Source organism: Chlorocebus sabaeus, chromosome 9 (assembly GCF_047675955.1).
Source record: "Chlorocebus sabaeus isolate Y175 chromosome 9, mChlSab1.0.hap1, whole genome shotgun sequence".
NCBI classification, from domain to species: domain Eukaryota; kingdom Metazoa; phylum Chordata; class Mammalia; order Primates; family Cercopithecidae; genus Chlorocebus; species Chlorocebus sabaeus.
In genome coordinates, this window is record NC_132912.1 from 6,353,619 (window position 1) to 6,372,881 (window position 19,263).

The 19,263-nt window shown below is 49.9% G+C and overlaps 1 protein-coding gene across 5 annotated transcripts in view; it reads left to right on the forward strand.

Annotated features, from left to right (window-relative positions):
- PFKFB3 (6-phosphofructo-2-kinase/fructose-2,6-biphosphatase 3) overlaps positions 1-19,263 on the forward strand; it is an 88,077-nt gene that overhangs the window by 41,947 nt on the left and 26,867 nt on the right. For 2 of the 5 annotated variants that reach the window (XM_008002198.3, XM_008002199.3), the window contains exon 1: positions 15,665-16,085. The exons of 1 other annotated variant lie outside the window; for it this stretch is intronic. In XM_008002198.3, coding sequence (XP_008000389.3) covers positions 16,010-16,085 — 76 coding nt within the window. In that variant the 5' untranslated portion in view covers positions 15,665-16,009. Of the gene's footprint in view, positions 1-15,664; positions 16,086-16,898; positions 16,983-19,263 lie in introns of those variants that run through there. 2 more of the 5 variants (XM_008002197.3, XM_073018706.1) reach the window with 2 other exon arrangements.

The following is a 19,263-nucleotide window of genomic DNA, read 5'->3' on the forward strand; positions in this document are numbered from 1 at the left end:
GAGAATGGCGTGAACCCGGGAGGCGGAGCTTGCAGTGAGCTGAGATCCGGCCACAGCACTCCAACCTGGGCGACAGAGCGAGAGACTCCGTCTCAAAAAAAAAAAAAAAAAAAAAAAGGGCTGGGCATGGTGTCAGGTGCCTGTAATCCCAGCTACTTGGTTGGGAGAATGAGGCAGGTAAATTGCTTGAACTCGGGAGGTGGGGGTTGCGCTGAGTTGAGATTGCACCACTGCGCTCCAGCCTGAGCCACAGAGCGATACTTTGTCTCAAAAAAAAAAAAAAAGGAAAGAAAAGAAAAAGAAAAAGTGAAAAGGCCAAGTGCCTTTTTGTCCTCTCTCACTTCCTCTTCCTGCCAGTCGTAGTTTGGTATTTAAATAGTGTAAAGGTGCAGTGTGGTGTGTATTACGCTGTCTCGTGTACAGTAAGTGATGAGATGGGAGAAGTTTAGGCAACTACTCTAGGCTGCGTCTCTACAAATTACTCATTGCACGTTTGGCAGGTCTTTCGTTGTCAGCAAATGGAAAGTCAAATTAAATGTATTTGTCGTTATCTTTCAGCATTGGTGTTTGAAATATTAGTGATGTCTTGATTCATTGTTTATTCAAAATAAGAATTTTTAGCTGCCATAATCTAAGATGGGTTTAAAAAAGGTAAGAATTTTGCTCGGAAATATGCACCTTCCAAAACTGAGGATCATCCTTTTGAGGTGAATGTGCAGAATTATTACCATTTATACTTCTCATGAACTTTAACGTTTTTGAGTTTTAGCTGTTTTGAAATAATTCCAGACTTACAGAAAAGTTGCAAAACTAGTGCAAAGTGTTCCCATAGCACTCTCTCCCAGATTCTGCAAGTGTTACCATTTGACTCTATCACTCTTTCCCTCTCCATTTCTATCTATCTATCTATCTATCTATCTATCTATCTATCTATCTATCATCTATCTATCCATCCATTTACCTACCTACATATATATACACATATATATCTGTCTCATAAAGAGGAAGAGAAAATATATTTATATGGATATGTGTGTGTGTGTGTGTGTCTGAAGACAGAGAAATACATGTCGCGCCTGCCCCACATTTTTTTCCTGAACCATTTGAGAGTTAGATGCAGACATGATGCCCCTTTGCCCCTAAATACTTCAGGGTGTATTTCCTCAAAACAAGCGCAGTATCATGATTGAAATCAGGATGTCAACGTTGATACAGTTCTGTTATCGAATATGCAAACTTCAAGTCTCACCAATTTTCCCACTACTGCTCTTTACCTTTAGCAAAATCAAGAACAACATTTTGAGTGATCCAAGGTTTCCTCCAGGTTCACAAGCCTATCATCTAGTGTGTCCTCACTCTTTCCTGCCTCTCGTGGCCTTTGTATTTTTGAAAAGTGCAGGCACTGATTTTTTTAAAACATTTTTTTAAAAAAGTTTAAAATGTGATAAAAATGTATGACACAAAATTTACTATCTTAATCATTTTTAAATGTACAGTTCAGTAGTGTTAGGTATATTCACGCCATTGTGCAATAGATCTCTAGAAACTTCATCTTATAAAACTGAAACTCTGCACCCAGTAAACTGCATTTCCTAATTTCCCCCACTCCCTGCCCCTGACATCCACCGTTCTGCTTTCTGTTTCTGTGGATCTGTTGTATTGACCTTGTGTGAGCAGAATCATACAGTGCTTTTCTTTCTGTATCTGGCTTGCTTCGCTTAGCAAAATGTCCTTAAAGTTGACCTCTGGTGTAGCTGTGATGGATTTCCTTCCTTTTTTTTTTTTTTTTTTTTTAGGAGTCTCGCTCTGTCACCCAGGCTGGAGTGCAGTGGTGCGATCTCGGCTCACTGCAAGCTCCGCCTCCTGGGTTCACGCCATTCTCCTGCCTCAGCCTCCCGAGTAGCTGGGACTACAGGCGTCCGCCACCATGCCCGGCTAATTTTTTGTATTTTTTTAGTAAAGACGGGGTTTCACCATGTTAGCCAGGATGGTCTCGATCTCCTGACCTTGTGATCCACCCGTCTCGGCCTCCCAAAGTGCTGGGATTACAGGCGTGAGCCACCGCGCCCGGCCAGATTTCCTTCCTTTTTAAGGATAACATTCAATTGTCTGTAAATTCCACATTTGACTCATCTATTCATCTGTCGATGGACACTTTGGTTGCTTTACCTCTTTGCTATTGTGAATGATGCTGCAGTGGGCATAGGTGTGCATGTATCTCTTCAAGAGTCAGGTCACTTATTTTTTAGAATGTCCCGCAACTTGGGTCCATCTGTTTCTTCTTTCTAATTAGCTTTAGGTTCTGTGCGTTTGGCAGGGATGCTCGAGTAGTAGTGATGTGCCCGTCACAGACTGGTGATGGTGAGGTTAACTTTTTTTTTGGGGGAGACAGTCTCATTCTGTCACCCAGGCTGGAGTTCGGTGGTGCAATCTCTGCTCACTACAACCTCCACCTCCCAGGTTCAAGCGATTCTCCTGCCTCAGCCTCCCAAGTAGCTGGGACTACAGGCATGCACCACCAAGCCCGGCTAATTTTTGTATTTTTAGTAGCAATAGGGTTTCACCATGTTGGATAGGCTGGTCTCGAGTCTCGAACTCCTGACTTCAAGTGATCCGCCCGCCTCGGCCTCCCAGAGTGTTGGGATTCCAGGCGTGAGCCACCGCTCCTGGCCTGAGGGTAACTTTATCACTTGCTTAAAGATGGTGCCCATCAATTTTCTCTACTATATGGTCACTATTTTGTCCCTTTGTGATCAGTAAGGATTCGGTGGGGAGATATTTTGAGTCTCTGCAAATATCTTTATTTTATTTTATTTTATTTTTTTGAGATGGAGTCTCGCTCTGTCGCCCAGGCGATCTCGGCTCACTGCAACCGCTACCTTCCAGGTTCAAGTGATTCTCCTGCCTCAGCCTCCTGAGTAGCTGGGATTATAGGCACCCACAACCACGCCCAGCTAATTTTTGTATTTTTAGTAGAGATGGAGTTTCACCATGTTGGCCAAGCTGGTCTTAAACTCCTGGCCTCAAGTAATCCACCCGCCTCAGCCTCTCAAAGTGCTGGGATTACAGGCGTGAACCACCACACCCAGCTGCAAATATCTTGTTTGTTATCAAGCTTCCACCCGCTTGGTGATTCTTGTATGAAACAATTATTCTTGCAGTGATTACCCAGGGATGACCTACAGATGCCATCATTCCTTCTATACTTATTTGTTGACATTCTAGCCTAAGGAAAAGCTTTCCCGTCTCCTGCACTCATTCCTTCATTCATTGTATCCACAGTTGAGTGGGTTTATGGGTTCCTGTGTTTCTCCAGGTTATAGTCTATTACTATCAGTATTCATTTTGTGTTCACATTGTACAAGATTTTGGGTGCAGTGGCTCATGCCTATAATCCAGCACTTTGGGAGACTGAGGTGGGGGGATTGCTTGAGGCTGGGAATCTGAGACCAACCTGGGCAACATAGTGAGACCCTATCTCTACAAAAACAAACCAACCAACAAACAAGGAAAAACACAACAAAACACATTGTACCAGATTTGGCCAGTGGGGAACCCTTTAGAATAGGCTCGTGTCTTTCTTGACACATCCACATCATCTTCCCATTAACTTCTGTTTCAACATTAGGAGTTTTTGTGCTTCCTGTCTCTACTTATTTTGAAGATAGGGTCTTGCTCTGTCACCCAGGCCGTAGGACAGTGGTGTGATCTTGGCTCAGTGCAACCTCTGCCTCCCCAGTTCAAGGAATTCTGGTGCCTTAGCCTCCTGAGTAGCTGGGATTATAGGCGCCCGCCAACATGTCCAGCTAATTTTTGTAGTTTTTGTAGAGATGCAGTTTCGCCATATTGGCCAGGCTGGTCTCAAACTCCTGGGCTCAAGTGATCCTCCCACTTCTTCAGCCTCTCAAAGTGCTGGGATTACAAGAGTGAGCCACCACACCCAGCCAGCTTCCTGTCTTTCAACAGTGATCAGTTATGGGTATACATGACATACTAAATAACAAAGATTAGATCTGTTTCAAGCTGTCAAGTGGCCGAACACTGAAGGCTGTCACAGGAAAATTATTTAAAGATACATTTGTTAAAAATACATTGATTGATTAAGAAATTAGAAATTGAAACAGAACTATTTCTACTTGAGGTATGAACCCCATATCACACTCTGCATCCCCACCAGCAGGGACTGCTCAAGACCCATTGCATACCAAGGGTCTTGATGAAGGAATGTCCCACCCAATCTAGGGCTCCTAGCCCCTGGACTACGCAAGTTGGTCAAATGTATGCCTAACTGTTACATCAGCAGTTTCACTTAATATAGCAGTTCTAGACTCAGAGACTTTTACACAGAGAAGAACCCCGAGATCATTCTGAACTTGAGGTGCAGAGCACTGTGTTGTGCAAAGTCACAGAGTTGCTGAGAGGCAGAGCTGGGATGGGGGCTCAGGCCCCGCCTAGAATCACAGGATCCTTATGTGCAGGACTAGTCAGAGACCAGCGAGTCTGATTTGCGGCTGTTGGGAAAGTCCCTCTGGAATGGTTCTGACAGGTAGGCATCTGGCTGCTGCATTTGCCATCTCTCTGGCCCACCGCTGTCCACTGTACAGGGAAGGCATCTCCTTCTGCCTTCAAATCAGCATCTGGTTTCTGTTCACAGGAGCAACGCGATGCAGGACAACCCCCGTGCCTTCGTCAGTGGCTCCATCTCCTCTCACAGCCTTGTTCTTTCTCCCGTCTTGTTCTTTAGCCGTTTCTCACAGGGATGGTTCGCAGGTGGCTCGGACACCCTGGTCGCCGTTCCCTGGGGTTAGATGAGTTTATGAAGATCGGACACCCTGGTCACCGTTCCCTAGGGGTAGATGAGTTTATGAAGATCGGACACCCTGGTCGCCGGTCCCTGGGGGTAGATGAGTTTATGAAGATCGGACACCCTGGTCGCCGGTCCCTGGGGGTAGATGAGTTTATGAAGATCGGACACCCTGGTCGCCGTTCCCTGGGGGTAGATGAGTTTATGAAGATCGGACACCCTGGTCGCCGTTCCCTGGGGGTAGATGAGTTTATGAAGATCGGACACCCTGGTCGCCGGTCCCCGGGGGTAGATGAGTTTATGAAGATCGGACACCCTGGTCGCCGGTCCCCGGGGGTAGATGAGTTTATGAAGATTGGACACCCTGGTCGCCGGTCCCTGGGGGTAGATGAGTTTATGAAGATCGGACACCCTGGTCGTTGGTCCCTGGGGGTAGATGAGTTTATGAAGATCGGACACCCTGGTCGCCGGTCCCTGGGGGTAGATGAGTTTATGAAGACCAAATTGGATATGAGCAAAAGCACTCTTGGAAAAACAGTATTCAGTCAATCCCTAGATGAGCATTTTTTTAACTGTCCAGGCCCACACCAGATGTCTGAATAGATTTCTTCTGATCTTGGCTGCTCTATGATTTGGCCTTCACCCCTTGATTTACCCAGCAGATCAGTGACATTCCCCAGTAGACACATACACACTGCTTCCTGAGGAGGAGTACACAGAAGGGAACACGATCCAGTCTCAACACTAGTGATTACACACCATCCCATTCTCTCATTTGAACCCTACACATTGATCCAGCCCAGCCGGGAGGTTTCCCAGCATCTCGTCAGCAGCCAGCATCGCTGTCCAAAACCTGCCCGTTCTTTTTTTGTTTTTGTTTTTGGTTTTTTTTGGCTTGATTTGGCTCTATTTTTAGATTGTTTTCCCCTGGGAGAAGGAAGAAATATGAGGGGAACAGAGCAGGGAGAGGTGCCAGCTGTGGCTTGCCAGCCTAGGGTTGCTCCACGGCATGCGTCTACACTGCATTCATGGGCTGGCCTTGCCACACAGAGCCTGGCCCCTGCGGGTCACCCAGGCACGCTTCCCATACCCAGCAGAATGTGATCTGGGTTCCAGTTTCTGTTCTCTCCAGTCCTGGGTTAGGAAACTCCGTTGTTTTGACATTGACTCTCCCCCTCACCCGTGCGTGTGTGTGTGTGTGTGTATGTTGGGGGATGTCACTGATCTGCTGGGGAAACCAAGGGGTGAAGACCAAATCATAGAGCAGCCAAGAGCAGAGGGAATCTATTCAGACATCTGGGGTGGGCTTGCACAGTTAACAAAAAGTGCTCATCTAGGGACTGGTTAACCTAATACTTCATAGTTTTTCCAAAAGTGCTTTTGTTCATATCCAATTTGGTCTTTTTAATGACCTCTTGAGGTAGATGGGGCTGCTGTTCTCATTCTACAGATGATTTTACTATGAAGGGCTATCTGTCTGCCTCAGAGCCCTTCAGGATTTACGGAAACTGCTTCCAGCTTATTAAGTGAGCCACTACTCGCTCCTACTTAGGATCATATATTGAGGTTGGACATGGTGGCTTATGCCTATAATCTCAGCACTTTGAAAGGCAGGAGATTTGCTTGAGGCCAGGCATTTGAGACCAGTCTGGGCAGCATAATGAGACCCCCATCTCTACAAAAATAAAATATAAAAATTAGCTGAGTGTGGTGGCATACGCCCATAATCCCAGATACTTGGGAGGCTGAAGTGGGAGGACAGCTTGAGCCCAGAAACTCTTGGCTGCACTAGAGTTTGTATAATTGTACCAGTGCACTGCAGTCTGGGCAACAGAGCCAGACCCTGTCTCAAAAAAACGAAACAAAACAAAAAAGGATTATATATTGATGAGTTGAATTGCTGCAAATGTAAACATTCATTCATCAAGCAAGCATAGATTGAATACCTTCTCCGTATCAGACACTGTGGTAGGATCTGGTGATTCAAAGATGAACAGCTGTCCCTGTTTCTAAGTTGCCTGGAGTCAACTTAGTGATTACTCGCAGGTTTCTATTAATATTTCTATTTCATTGAGAGCAATGGGAACCATTGGTGTCTGCCATTTGGGAAGTGGAAGAGATGCTTAGACAGATAAGGGAGCAGAGGTCTAGACGAGGTATAGAGAGGGTCAGAACCCGGGTTGGGGTTCCTAACTCCCAAACAATGTCCCCAGCCACACACTGCAGTCACTGGCTTGCCCTCCCATTTCTATTGAATAAGCTTTGGAGATAAGACAAGCCTGGTTCATCACGATTGAGTCTCTAAACCTAGATATGCAGAGGTTCCCTGGAATTGCGTCTTGAGTCCCTGCTTAATTCAGCTCTTGACATCACAAGATGAATTCACTCTTTAGTGAGTTGCACAGACTCTTGAAAACTGTTTCTGCTGCGCTGAAGTCCCTGAGCGGGCTCCTTAGCCTGGAGGATGCGTGCTTCAATGGGACGTGACAGCTGCTTTCAAACATTTGAGGGCGAGCACCTGTTGTTGGAGGAGGGGTGCAGGCTTACCCCATGTCCAGCAACAGAAAGAGACAAGGGAGTATGTTCCAGGAAGATCAGCTCGGCTCAGTGTAAGCAACGTCTTTTTAGCCAGTAGTGTCATCTAATAATGGAGCAAACAGCTTGGAGCCAAAGAGCCAGGGGTTCAAGCTGAGGATTGTAGGACTTTTCAACAGGGGTTTGTGGATTCAGTGGGAAGCTGGCCTGAGAGCTTTCAAGGCCCTTGGAGTGACCACCTGATTTACCCTTTGTACAGTTTGCTTAGTGCAGAACTTAGAGTTTCACTTTGTGAAGGGCGTAGAACACCAACACTCTTCTTATGGCAAGGATGGGCTTCTGCTCCTGTTCCTTTTCTTTTTTATTTTCTTTTGAGACTGAGTCTTGCTTTATCACCCAGGCTGGAATGCAGTGGCCCAATCTCGGCTCACTGCAGCCTCCGCCTGCCAGGTTCGAGCTATTCTCCTGCCTTGGCCTCCTGAGTAACTGGGATTACAGGCACCACACCCGGCTTATTTTTGTATTTTTTTGTAGAGACGGGGTTTCACCGCATTGGTCAGTCTGGTCTCGAGCTCCTGAGCTCGAGTGATCTGCCTGCCTTAGCCTCCCAAAGTGCTGGGATTACAAACGTGGGCCACTGCACCCCGCCTCCTGTTCCTTTTCCATCCATGATCTGGAAGAAGGTGGTGTCAGGGTCACAGAAGGCCCTTGGACAGGAGACATGGGGCGGGATGGTTTAGGGATTAGTAGTGGCCATGTTTCCCCTACCCCAAATGGGGTTTTGCCCAGGGCTGTTCCATTGGTTTATCTGGGCCTCACCAATGTCTAGAGTTTTCTTCATCTTGTTGTGTCTGGATCTGCACAATACTGAGAAATTGTCTGGCAAGAAACAAAGCTACTCGTGTTCTAGGTCATAGTTCCATGGCTTAGCATGAAAACAAGCAAGATCCAGGTGTCCAAGGGCCCCTGCATCCCCGACATGCCTCCTGGGTGGCTGGCCACGTCTGCATGGGGTCACTGTGGCTCAGGACTCAGACTTTCCTCTAGAAGTTGTTTTTGGCAGTGCACCCAGGGACACTGAGTCACCAACCAAACTGGTAAGAGAATGCAGATAAACGTGGTTCGCTTCCAGGAGGATCACAACTGCCAGCAGAGAGTATTTGGGGGGGCTCCCTGCAGAATTCTCTTGGGGGAGAAGGTAGGTGGGAGTTAGGGGCCATTGTGTGTGGCGAGGCAGAGAAGGGAGAATTCGGGCTACTGTACTGGCTACTCTGGCAGAGCCAAGGTGGCGTGATAATGTGAGTTTCTCCGTCTATTTTCCATTCACTTATTCTCATGACAGATGCTGGTCTCCTTTGGAGAGGTGAGGCCCCTCACTATTTAATGTGGCACGGTTGCAGGTTCCAACATCCTGCTTTTTTTCTACTCTACCCGGCCCCTTGTTTTCAAGACTTTGAAAGGAATTTTCCAGCATCAAGCTTTCTGGCTCGCCTTCCTCTTTTGCTTTCGTAAGGATAAACACTATTCGGGGGAGAGGGCGGGAGAGATATTGAGAGCCAAGGCACATGAGACGGCGTGGGCAGGGTGCTGACTCGTGAGCTTGCTTTTTTTTTTTTTTTTGAGATGGGGTCTCGCTCTGTCGCCCAGGCTGGAGTGCAGTGGCGCAATCACAACTCACTGCAACCTCCACCTCCCGGGTTCAAGCGATTCTTCCACCTCAGCCTCCCAAGTAGCTGGGACAACAGGCACCTGCCACCACACCCAGCTAATTTTTTGTATTATTTTTTTGTAGAGATGGTGGATTAGTCAGGGTTCTCTAGAGGGACAGAACTAATAGGATAGATGTATTTATAAGGGGAGTTTATTAAGGAGTATTGGCTCACACAATCACAAGGTGAGGTCCACAATAGGCCGTCCGCAAGCTGAGGAGCAAGGACGCCAGTCCAGGTCCCAAAACCTCAAAAGTGGAAAGTCAACAGTGCAGCCTTCAGTCTGTGGTCAAAGGTCCAAGAGTCCCAAAGCTGAAGAACGTGGAGTCCGATGTTTGAGGGCAGCAAGCATCCAGCACAAGAGAAAGATGTAGGCTCAGAGACTCAGCCAGTCTAGTTTTGCCACGTTCTTCTGCCTCCTTTTGCTCTGGCCATGCTGGCAGCTGATTAGATGGTGCCCACCCAGACTGAGAGAGGGTCTGCCTCTCCCAGTCCACTGACTCAAATATTAATCTCCTTTGGCAACACCCTCATGGACACACCCAGGAAGAATACTTTGCATTTTTCAATCCAATCAACTTGACATTCAATATTCACCATCACAGATGGGGTCTTGCTGTGTTGCCCAGGCTGGTCTCAAACCCCTGTCCTTAAGCAATCCTCCCCACCTCAGCCTCCCAAAGTGCTGGGATTATAGGCCTGAGCTTGATTATATACCTGACTTGTTTTAATCTTTTATACTGCATTTTTACTGTACTTCTAATTTTTATTATTATTTTTTTGAAATGGAGTTTTGCTCTGTCTCCCAGGCTGGAGTGCAGTGGTGCTATCTCGGCTCACTGCAACCTTCACCTCCCGGGTTCAAGTGATTGTCCTGACTCAACCTCCCGAGTAACTAGGATGATAGGTCCCCACCACTATGCCCAGCTAATTTTTGTACTTTTAGTAGAGACGGGGTTTTACCATGTCAGGCTGGTCTCGAACTCCTGAACTCAGATGATCCACCCACCTTGGCTTCCCAAAGTTCTGGGATTATAGGCATGAGCCACAGCACCCGGCCTTACAGTACCTTTTCTATGTTTAGATATACAAATACGTACCATTGTGTTACAGTTGCCTACAGTATTCCGTAGTCACATGCTGTACAGGTTTGTAGCCTAGGAATGACAGGCTGTACCATGTCACCTAGATGTGTAGTAGGCTCTGCCATCTAGGTTTGTGTAAGTTCACTCTGTGATGTTTGCACAATGCAAAAGTGCTTAGTGATGCATTTCTCAGAACACATCCCCATCATTAGGCAACACGTGACTGTGTTTCTTTTCTTCTTCTTTTGCTTGACCAATAAATTAGGACATCTTAAAACTTTTGAGAAGTACACAAAAAGCCCAAGACGTCCTCCACATCTTTTATATATATATATATTTTTTTTTAAGGAAGAGAAACCATATTCATTATTCCTTAAGTGAAAGTGAATCCTCATAAAGGTCTTCATCTCTGTTGCCTTCATGTTGAGTAGACTGGGAAGGAGGAAGAGGGGGTTGGTCTTGCTGTCTCAGGGCTGGCAGAGGCAGGAGAAATTAGGTGGGCCCATGTGATTCAAATGTGTTGTTCAAGGGTCAACTGTATATGGTTGGCTCTCACCATCTAATATTTTACATAGGAATCTTATAGCTCTGTCTGTCATAAATAAAATGAACTTTAAGTTTTCTTTTCTTTTACTTTTTGTTTTACCAATCAAGGTTATGCTAGCCTCAGAAATGACTAGAGTTGCTTTTATTCTTTTCTGTTTTCTAGAACAATTTACTTAGATAAATCATCTGAGGTCAGGAGTTCAAGACCAGACTGGCCAACATGGTGAAACCCCATCTCTACTAAAAATACGAAAAAAATTTAGCCGAGTATGGTGGCGCAAGCCTGTAATCTCAGTTACTCAGGAGCCTGAGGCAGGAGAATCGCTTGAACGTGAGGAGCAGAGGCGGCAGTGAGCCGAGATGGTACCACTGTACTCCAACTGGGCGATAGCACGAGACTCTGTCTCAACAAAAAAGAAAAGAAAAGAAAAAGAAATGCCCACAGGAGATGGAGTGACAGGGTCGGGGCAGAGGGAAATGGAAACTTACCAGAGGGTTTACTGGGACTTAAGTTGAGCAATTTGAGTCACTTCGCCCACGGCCAGGCTATGACTGCTGCGTATCCTCCTTACACCCACCTAATGGGACACTAAGTCCACTCGATTGGAGAAAAAAGTATATGATATTTGTAGAAAAATAATAATCTTTTTTTGAGACAGAGTCTTGCTCTGTCACCCAGGCTGGAGTGCAGTGGCACAATCTTGGCTCACTGCAACCTCCACTTCCTGGGTTCAAGTGATTCTTGTGCCTCAGCCTCCCAAGTAGCTGGGATTACAGGTGTGCACCACCACAACCAGCTAATTTTTGTATTTTTAGTAGAGATGAGGTTTCACCATGTTGGCCAGGTTGGTCTCAAACTCCTTACCTCAAGTGATCCGCCCAACTTGGCCTCCCAAAGTGCTGGGATTACAGGCGTGAGCCACTGCACCTGGCCTCTCCATGTCTTTTCATGACTTGATAGCTCATTTCTCTTTAGAGTAGAATCATATTCCATTGTCTGGATGTTCCATAGTTTATTTACCCATTTACCTACCAAAGGACATCTTGGTGGTTTCCATATTTTAACAGTTATGAATAAAGCTGGTATAAACATCTATGTGCATGCTATGAATTGTTTTTTCGAATCCCTGATGTGACATTGTGTGGATCGTCTCAGTCTCTGTTCCCAATCATGTATGAGTTACAAATAATTTATTGAAATAAAAGCCCCCTCCCCGTGTCTTTGGCTGGTGATGATGGAAGGGTTTGCTTTCAGTGTTTTGTTTGGTGTCTCACTTCTCTCCCTCATACATGGGATTTTTCACAGGAGCAAATAGTGACACTTGGTGTCTAATGAGCAACTTCTGATTGCTCCCAGCCTGCCATGCTTGTCACCTCTCTCACTCTCTCTGGGCAGTGGGTAGGTCCTAGCACGGTTTAAACGTTTTAACCTGGCTGTGGCTGGCACAGGATCACGGAAATGCGGTTGCTTGTGTTTGTTGTTACAGCAGCATTTGGAAGCACTTGTAGGAGTTAGATGACACTGGCTGGCACAGAAGTGTGGGAACAAAGGTGATCCTGGAGAAAAACCACTCCACTGTCGTCTCAAGGCTGGACTGAGCTCAGTGAATTCAGCTATGTGAGCACCTCACCAGGCACTTTCTTTTTTTTTTTTTTTTTTCTTTTTTTTTTTTTGCAAGAGGGTCTCACTCTGTCACCCAGGCTGGAGTGCAATGGTGCGATCACAGCTCACTGCAGCCTCTGCCTCCTGGGCTCAGGTGATCCTCCAACCTCAGTCTCCAAAATAACTGGGACCACAGGTGGGAACCACCACGCCCAGCTATTTAATTTTTTTTTTTTTTTTTTTTTTTTTTTCACAGAGATGGGGTTTCATGTTGCCCAGGCTGGTCTCTTAACTCCTGAGCTCAAGCAATCTGTCCGCCTGAGCCACCCAAAGTGCTGGGATCTGCACTGACCAGGATCATTTTCAATAATTGCCCTGCTAATGTTTCATTCTACTCACAGAAGGTCCTTCTCTGATCTTTCCTTCCCAAACAGCTCAATTGTTCTGGGTGAGTCTGAATCACAGCCTGATCAGCTGCTGAATTAGGATTCCACTCAGCACCCTGGGGTTAGGGTGGCCCTATAATGAGTCTCCTAGGGAGCTATCTGCGTCTGTGTCAAGTAGAAGGGAAAAACAAAAACAAAAACAAACAAACAAAAAAACCCAACAAACCCTGCTCCTAATTGGCTTTCTTTCTTCATCTCTGACCTGGTTCATTGACTTTTCTAATCTCAACTCCCTTTACTTCTTCCCATAAAGCAAGTGGGGTTGACTAGGTAGTCTTGAAGTTTCCTTGTATCTTTCATAGGTTCTAGGACAATGACTGAGACAATGACCGAGGAGAAATCATCAATCTGCACTAGCCTTGGTGTTATTGTAGCTGTAAAAGAATCATCGTATTAGAGGAACGTTTACATTATTGGGGGTGTTTTCTGAAGGACCGCCTTTGTGATACATAGGTTAGGAGCAGGGAAGTTGGCGAAGCCGTAGTTGGATATTTGGGGTGAAGATGGGGTACTAGTAGAGCTAGGGAAGGAGTTAGGAGGATGTCCAAACTAGTAAGCTCGGAACCAGTAAATTACCAGAATACAGTTGCAGTTGGATTGTTCATAAGTGATTTTGTAGTGAAGCAGTTTCATCTCTCATGAGGGCTCTACCCTAACTTACCTGGGGCTGTAAACGTTGCCAGGAGTTCTAGCTGGCCATTAAAAAAACAAAACCAAAAACAAGTGTGCATTCATCCTTGCTCCCACGCACTCCCAATTTGCACTTAGATGTAAGGAGCAGGAGGGGGATTGAGTTAACTTCCTTTTGCCTGCTGCACAGCAAGTGGAGGAGGCGAATGGGGAAGAACGTAGTCTTCCCTCTAGACTTGCAACGCCTTAAGGAAAAGTGCCCAGTCTGCGAAAGTTCAGCTGGACCTCCGGGACATCAACTCCCTGTGCCCTAAGAGCTGACGGCTGTCAGATGCGTTATCTAGGTCAAGAGATTAATGATGTGCCTCTGCTGGGGCAGACGCCATCTCTCTGCTCTCCCTGTGAGCTGCAACCAGCAATGTGTTTGCAAGCTTGGAGGGAGTGTGGAAGAAGGCCCCCTGGTCCGCTTGTCTGGCCTGTAGGTGTGCAAAATTGGTGGGCAAGCAGCGGGCGCTCAGGTGCACCGTCATTCCCCAGGAACCGCGGGCGTTCTTTGCAGGGGTGCAGCCGCTCTCCCCGCGCGCAGCCTGCAGCCCTCCCCGACCCCCGCGAACCCCAGGGCGGGGGCTCGTCCCGGTGGCGCGGGCGCTCGCTGCCTGCTATTTCCCTCTTTGGGTCAGCTTTTATTTCAGGAGTGGAGTGGGACTCTCCCCTGGGCGTTTAGGGTGTCGCCTCTGGCATGTGCTCCCACTGCAGAAAACAAGTCTAAATGCAACGCATCGGGTTTCTGAACAGCCGCCAGAGCGCGGAAACCAGACCGTCAGCAAAGCTGTCGCGGGAACAGGGGCTCTGAGAGGGCGGCGCGGGGGGCGGGGTGCCGGAGTGGGGGTCGAGGCGGGGGGTGGGGGGCGGGGCACAGGCCAGGTGACAGATGTTGCGCGTTCCGGGGCCCCTCGGCAGGCGGCGGGGCGGGAGGAGTGGAGGCCCGGGTGGGGCGGGCGCGCGGGGCGGGAGCAGCTCTGGTCGCCGCCTGGGCGCGGGCGCCCTCCCCGTGGAGCATGCGGGACGTGAGCGACGTGTGGCAGCCTCTGCGCAGAGTTTTCCGCCGCCGTGTAGATTTCAGCAAGCGCCGCCTTCCCTCCAATCACAGCCCAGCCTCAGCGCCAAGTGTGCACCTCTCTGCAAGGCGGCGCAGAGGTCCTGTACTGAGGCTTCGTTTGAAAAAATTACATCCATATCGTGCTCCGGCGCAGGCGGCGGTTCCCCACCAAAAGCAGCCCAGATCTTCCCCGCACGCCTCTGACTGACTGCACGACCGTCACAAGTCGCGAGCTGGTGCAAACTGCGAGGGCCGGGAAAGGAGACGGGGCACGCATACACCAAAAAGTGGGGAGGCAGAGCTGCAGGGTGTGCAGGATAATGGAGTTAATTTTAGGGGTCTGCATAATAAGGCGCTGCCCCCAAGTTTTCCCGCGACTTCGGTAATGAATTGGGTCTGGTTTTATTCATTCTTCTACTCGGGGCGATAAAGGTTTATTGAATGGTGTGCATGGTGAGTGTGAAAACCAGATGCCAGCTGCCCCCAGCCCCAGTCCACTTCAGTCCAGCTCCCTGGGGCTTTCCCGCCCCCTCCTCGTGCCCAGCATCCCAGGCCTCTCAAGGTTCCCAGTCTTTGGGCTAGGGCAGGGGGAGCAAGGCTCAGTTCAAGTCCAGGTTTCTAAGGGATTCAGGAAAGTGGACAGGGTGAGGCAGGAGGGTCAGAGAAGCTTCCTCTCCGCGGGTGGTCCGGGTCGTGGCGGGGGATGGGCTCACGAGTATTATCAGGGAGCAGCCTGGCCCAAGTCCTTACCTGGACAGCGCCTGCCCCGCAGAGCGTGTTAGGAATGCGGAGTATCAGGGCTCCACGGCCCTAAAGGAGCTGCACTGGTAGGATGCACTTTAAGCAACTTCCCAAGGGATTCGGCTCGGGGTCCACGGTCCACGGTCCACACTGGGCAGGACTGCATCGCTGCTCTCCTCCCGGCCAGCACAGTTGAGTTGAGGGGCCGAAATTATTCGGGGAAGCTGTGCCAGACGTCCCGAAGGGACAACGGGACGAGGGGATAACAGCAGCCAGGACCTTCAGCAGGGCTGGGCGGCAGGAGCTGGTGCGCCGCCGTCGCCGGCCCGCAGGGGGAGCCCGCAGGCCGCCTCCCGGCTCGCCCACCCTCCTCCCCACGTGGAAGGGGGCTGGGACCCAAGGAATGCGGCCCGCCCCGAGGCTGACGTGCGCGTCTGCGGCCAGCCCGGATTCTTTAAAAGCGACGGTGCGCGGGGCATCCCAGCCGAGCCGGAGAGGAGGCGAGCGGCAGGGCCTGGTGGCTGGAGTGCGGCTGTCACTGCGCCCGAGCATCCCAGAGCTTTCCGAGCGGACGAGCCGGCGGTGCCGGGCATCCCCAGCCTCGCACCCCTCGCAGCACACGTCGAGCCCCGCACCGGCGAGGGTCCAGAACTTAGCCCAAAGCACGTTTCCCCTGGCAGCGCAGGGAACGCCCGGCCGCGCGCCGGCGCACGCCCCCCTCTCCTCCTTTGTTCCGGGGGTCGGCGGCCGCTCTCCTGCCCGCGTCGGGATCTCGGCCCCAGGAAGTGGGCCGTCGGGCACAGCCGCGAAGATGCCGTTGGAACTGACCCAGAGCCGGGTGCAGAAGATCTGGGTGCCCGTGGACCACCGGCCCTCGTTGCCCAGATGTGAGTGCAGCTGCGTGGGGCCGGCCGGCAGGGCGCGCTGCGCTGCGCCGGGCCATTGTGTGGGGCGGCTTTGTGCTGACGCCCCTCTGCGGGGGGCGCGCCCGTGCGGGTCGCGCCGGCGGGGCGAGGCGGAGGCCGCGGGCTGCGCGTCCTTGGCCGGGCGGCGGGGGCGCTGTAGCCCTGTACCCGTGGCTGCCCCGCCGGCCCGGAAACGGCGAGTGCGCCGGGCCGGGCTGCATGAGCCGAGACGGAGGAACGCGCGCGCCTGGGCAGGCGGGTGAGGGGATCCACGTGCTCCGCGATCCCTGTCCTCGACCCCCGTACCGGGCGCCCGCGGCTGGAGCGCAGCCCAAGGACCCGGCCGCTCACGCCTCCACCCCCTCCATGGTCCGGATCTCCTCTCTCATCCTGTTTCCATCTCCTCATCCCACTTGCTATGCATTCCTGACCCCTCGCTTCACTTAATAACCTATTTCTCTGTCCTGTTTTCTCTTTCGACATGTATGTTTCTGTTTTTCTCTCTGTTTCTACCTCCTTCGTCTCCCACTCTGTGTTTCTTTCTGCTTTTAACTCTTTCTCTCTTCTTCACTCTCTCTTCCGCGCATCTCCAGTGCTGGGGGCGCCAGGAGAGCCACCTTGAGCCACGCCTGTGCCCCAGGCTTTCGGGAGGGTCGGGGGGTTGGTGAGTGCACAGTTGGCGCTGCTCCACGCGGCCCGTGCGCACGCACTCCCCGGTGCTCGGAATTGGTTGGCAGTGCCCTGCCCCGCCCCGCCGGTCGCCCCCTGCCACCCCGCGATCGCTTGGGAGACGGTTACCTCGAGCTCCACCTCAGCTGCGGGGCGCCGCCGCGGAAAAGAGCAGGTGGGCAGCGCAGAGAGGCGACGCTGCCTCTCCAGGTAATGCGCCCCAGCACCCATGGACTGGACAGGGAGCCGCCTGGTGCTGTTTTGCCCAGGTCAGGTCGTAGCCTGAGCAGTCACCGTGGGATCCAGGTGCAAACTCTCCAGGTGGCTTCAGGTTATCCGAAGGCGCCTGAGCACAGGCGGCTGACAGGGTGGCCCCGGTACCACGTTTCTTAGGACGTCCTCCGCGGGACTTGACAGCTCTTCTGGAGCCCTGCCCGGTCTGAATCACCGGCCTCATCCAGACTTGCCCCTCTCCCCACACCCACCCCGTGGTATGCCCTGGGTGGGGACGTCAGCAGATCCACCCTGCTGGACTTCAGGGTTCTGGGGTAGCCCTCAGGAGAGATTTTGTTCCCCCTGTTGGTGAGGTAGCCCGGGACTGGGGGCTGCAGATGTGTTGCCCAGCCCTGTCAGATGTGCTTGAACTGGGATGTCCCATGGTTCTCTTGTCTTTGTGTAAAACCTGTAAGTGGAGTGGAATGCAGCTCTTAAATCCTCAAGGAGGTTTGGCCAAGGCCAAATGCAGAAACAACTTTTGCATAAAACAAGTATTATATCTATAGCACTTTGTAAACTGTAATGGAGGCTAGTCCCATATATGTAAATACATGTGATTGTGTGCGTATGCCCGTGGGTCTGGGAGGAGTGTCTCGTGTCTTCCAGGGTTCTGAGATGGGTAGGCATCAGCTCAGTTGTGATCTTGAGAAACATCAGCATGCACCAAGGCGTTCTCCCTCTAGGCTTGGATCCTGATCCGTTAGACCCCATCAACCTGCACGTCTCGCACGCATTGAGAGATTTGCCTAAGAATCCCTGTCAGAATCATTCAGAGCTGGAGGGTGGGAGGTTGGCTAAAGCCGATGGATTAATTATCTTGTCCCGCCCACTGCTGGCATTCTCCTGTGTGGTTCTGGGGTCTAGTCTCAGACACATTCCTTCTTGTAACAAGATCTGCAACCTGGGTATCACACATCCTTATTTCAGGTGGTGGTGTCTGTCTGTTTATGTAGTCACATTTATCTCTTACTGGAATGGAGGGAAGAAGGTATTTGTATTCGGTATCTTTCCTGACACCCTCCCTAATTCTCTAATGGCATTTGGGACATTGGGTCCTTTCTTTCTTTCTTTCTTTCTTTCTTTCTTTCTTTCTTTCTTTCTTTCTTTCTTTCTTTCTTTCTCTCTCTCTCTCTCTTTTCTTTCTTTCTTTCTTTCTTTCTTTCTTTGTTTCTTCTTTCTTTCTTTCTTTCTTTCTTTCTTTCTTTCTTTCTTTCTTTCTTTTTCTTTCTTTTTGAGATGGTTTTTCACTCTGTCACTGAGGCTGGAGTGCAGTGGTGTGATCACTGCAACCTCTGCCTCCAGGTTTCAAGCGATTCTTGTGCCTCAGTCCCCCAAGAAGCTGGGGTTACAGGTGTGCGTCACCATGCCCAGCTCATTTTCGTATTTTTAGTAAGGATGGGGTTTCACCATGTTGGCCTGGCTGGTCTCCTGACCTCAAGTGATCCACCCACCTCAGCCTCCCAAAGTGCTGGGATTATAGGCGTGAGCCACCATGCCCAGCTGGGTGGGTTTTCTTTCTCCTAAACCTGTTGCCATCTTTATAAGGGGCCTTCTCATTGGGGGTCTGCAGCAGAGTCCCCTGAGGTTTATTATTTATTTATTTATTCATTTTTGAGGCGGATTCTCACACTGTCACCCAGGCTGGAGGGAGTGGTACTATCATAGCTCACTGTAACCACCAACTCCTGGGCTCAAGTGATACTCCCGCCTCAGCCTCTCCAGTAGCCGGAACTTCAAGTGTGCACCACCACACCCGGCTAGTTTAAACAATTTTTTTTTGTAGAGATGGCGTCTTGCTATGTTGCTCAGGCTGGTCTCAAACTCCTGGCCTCAAGTGCTCCTCCCACCTTGGCCTCCCGAAGTGCTGAGGTTACAGGCATGTGCCACCATTCCCAGCCTCCCTGAGGTTTATTGCTGAAGGAGGGTGTCTAGGACACTGCTTTTTATAGACAAAGAACAGTAAAACAACAAAACAAAAACTACTATATCAATAAGCTGCATTCTATTCTTGCCTCGGAGGCACATTAACGGGATGCCCTATTGCTACATCAATGTGGTGGTAAATGTTTCTTACAAAACCTGTAGCTTCCTTCGCATGCATCCTGTAACTCCTGCCGACTTATTGAATTTGTGAGTCAGCATAATGGGCAGGAAGTACCTTTTTGACTGGCAAGGTCTGACTTTTCTTTCTGTTCTTCATCACTAAAATTCAAGA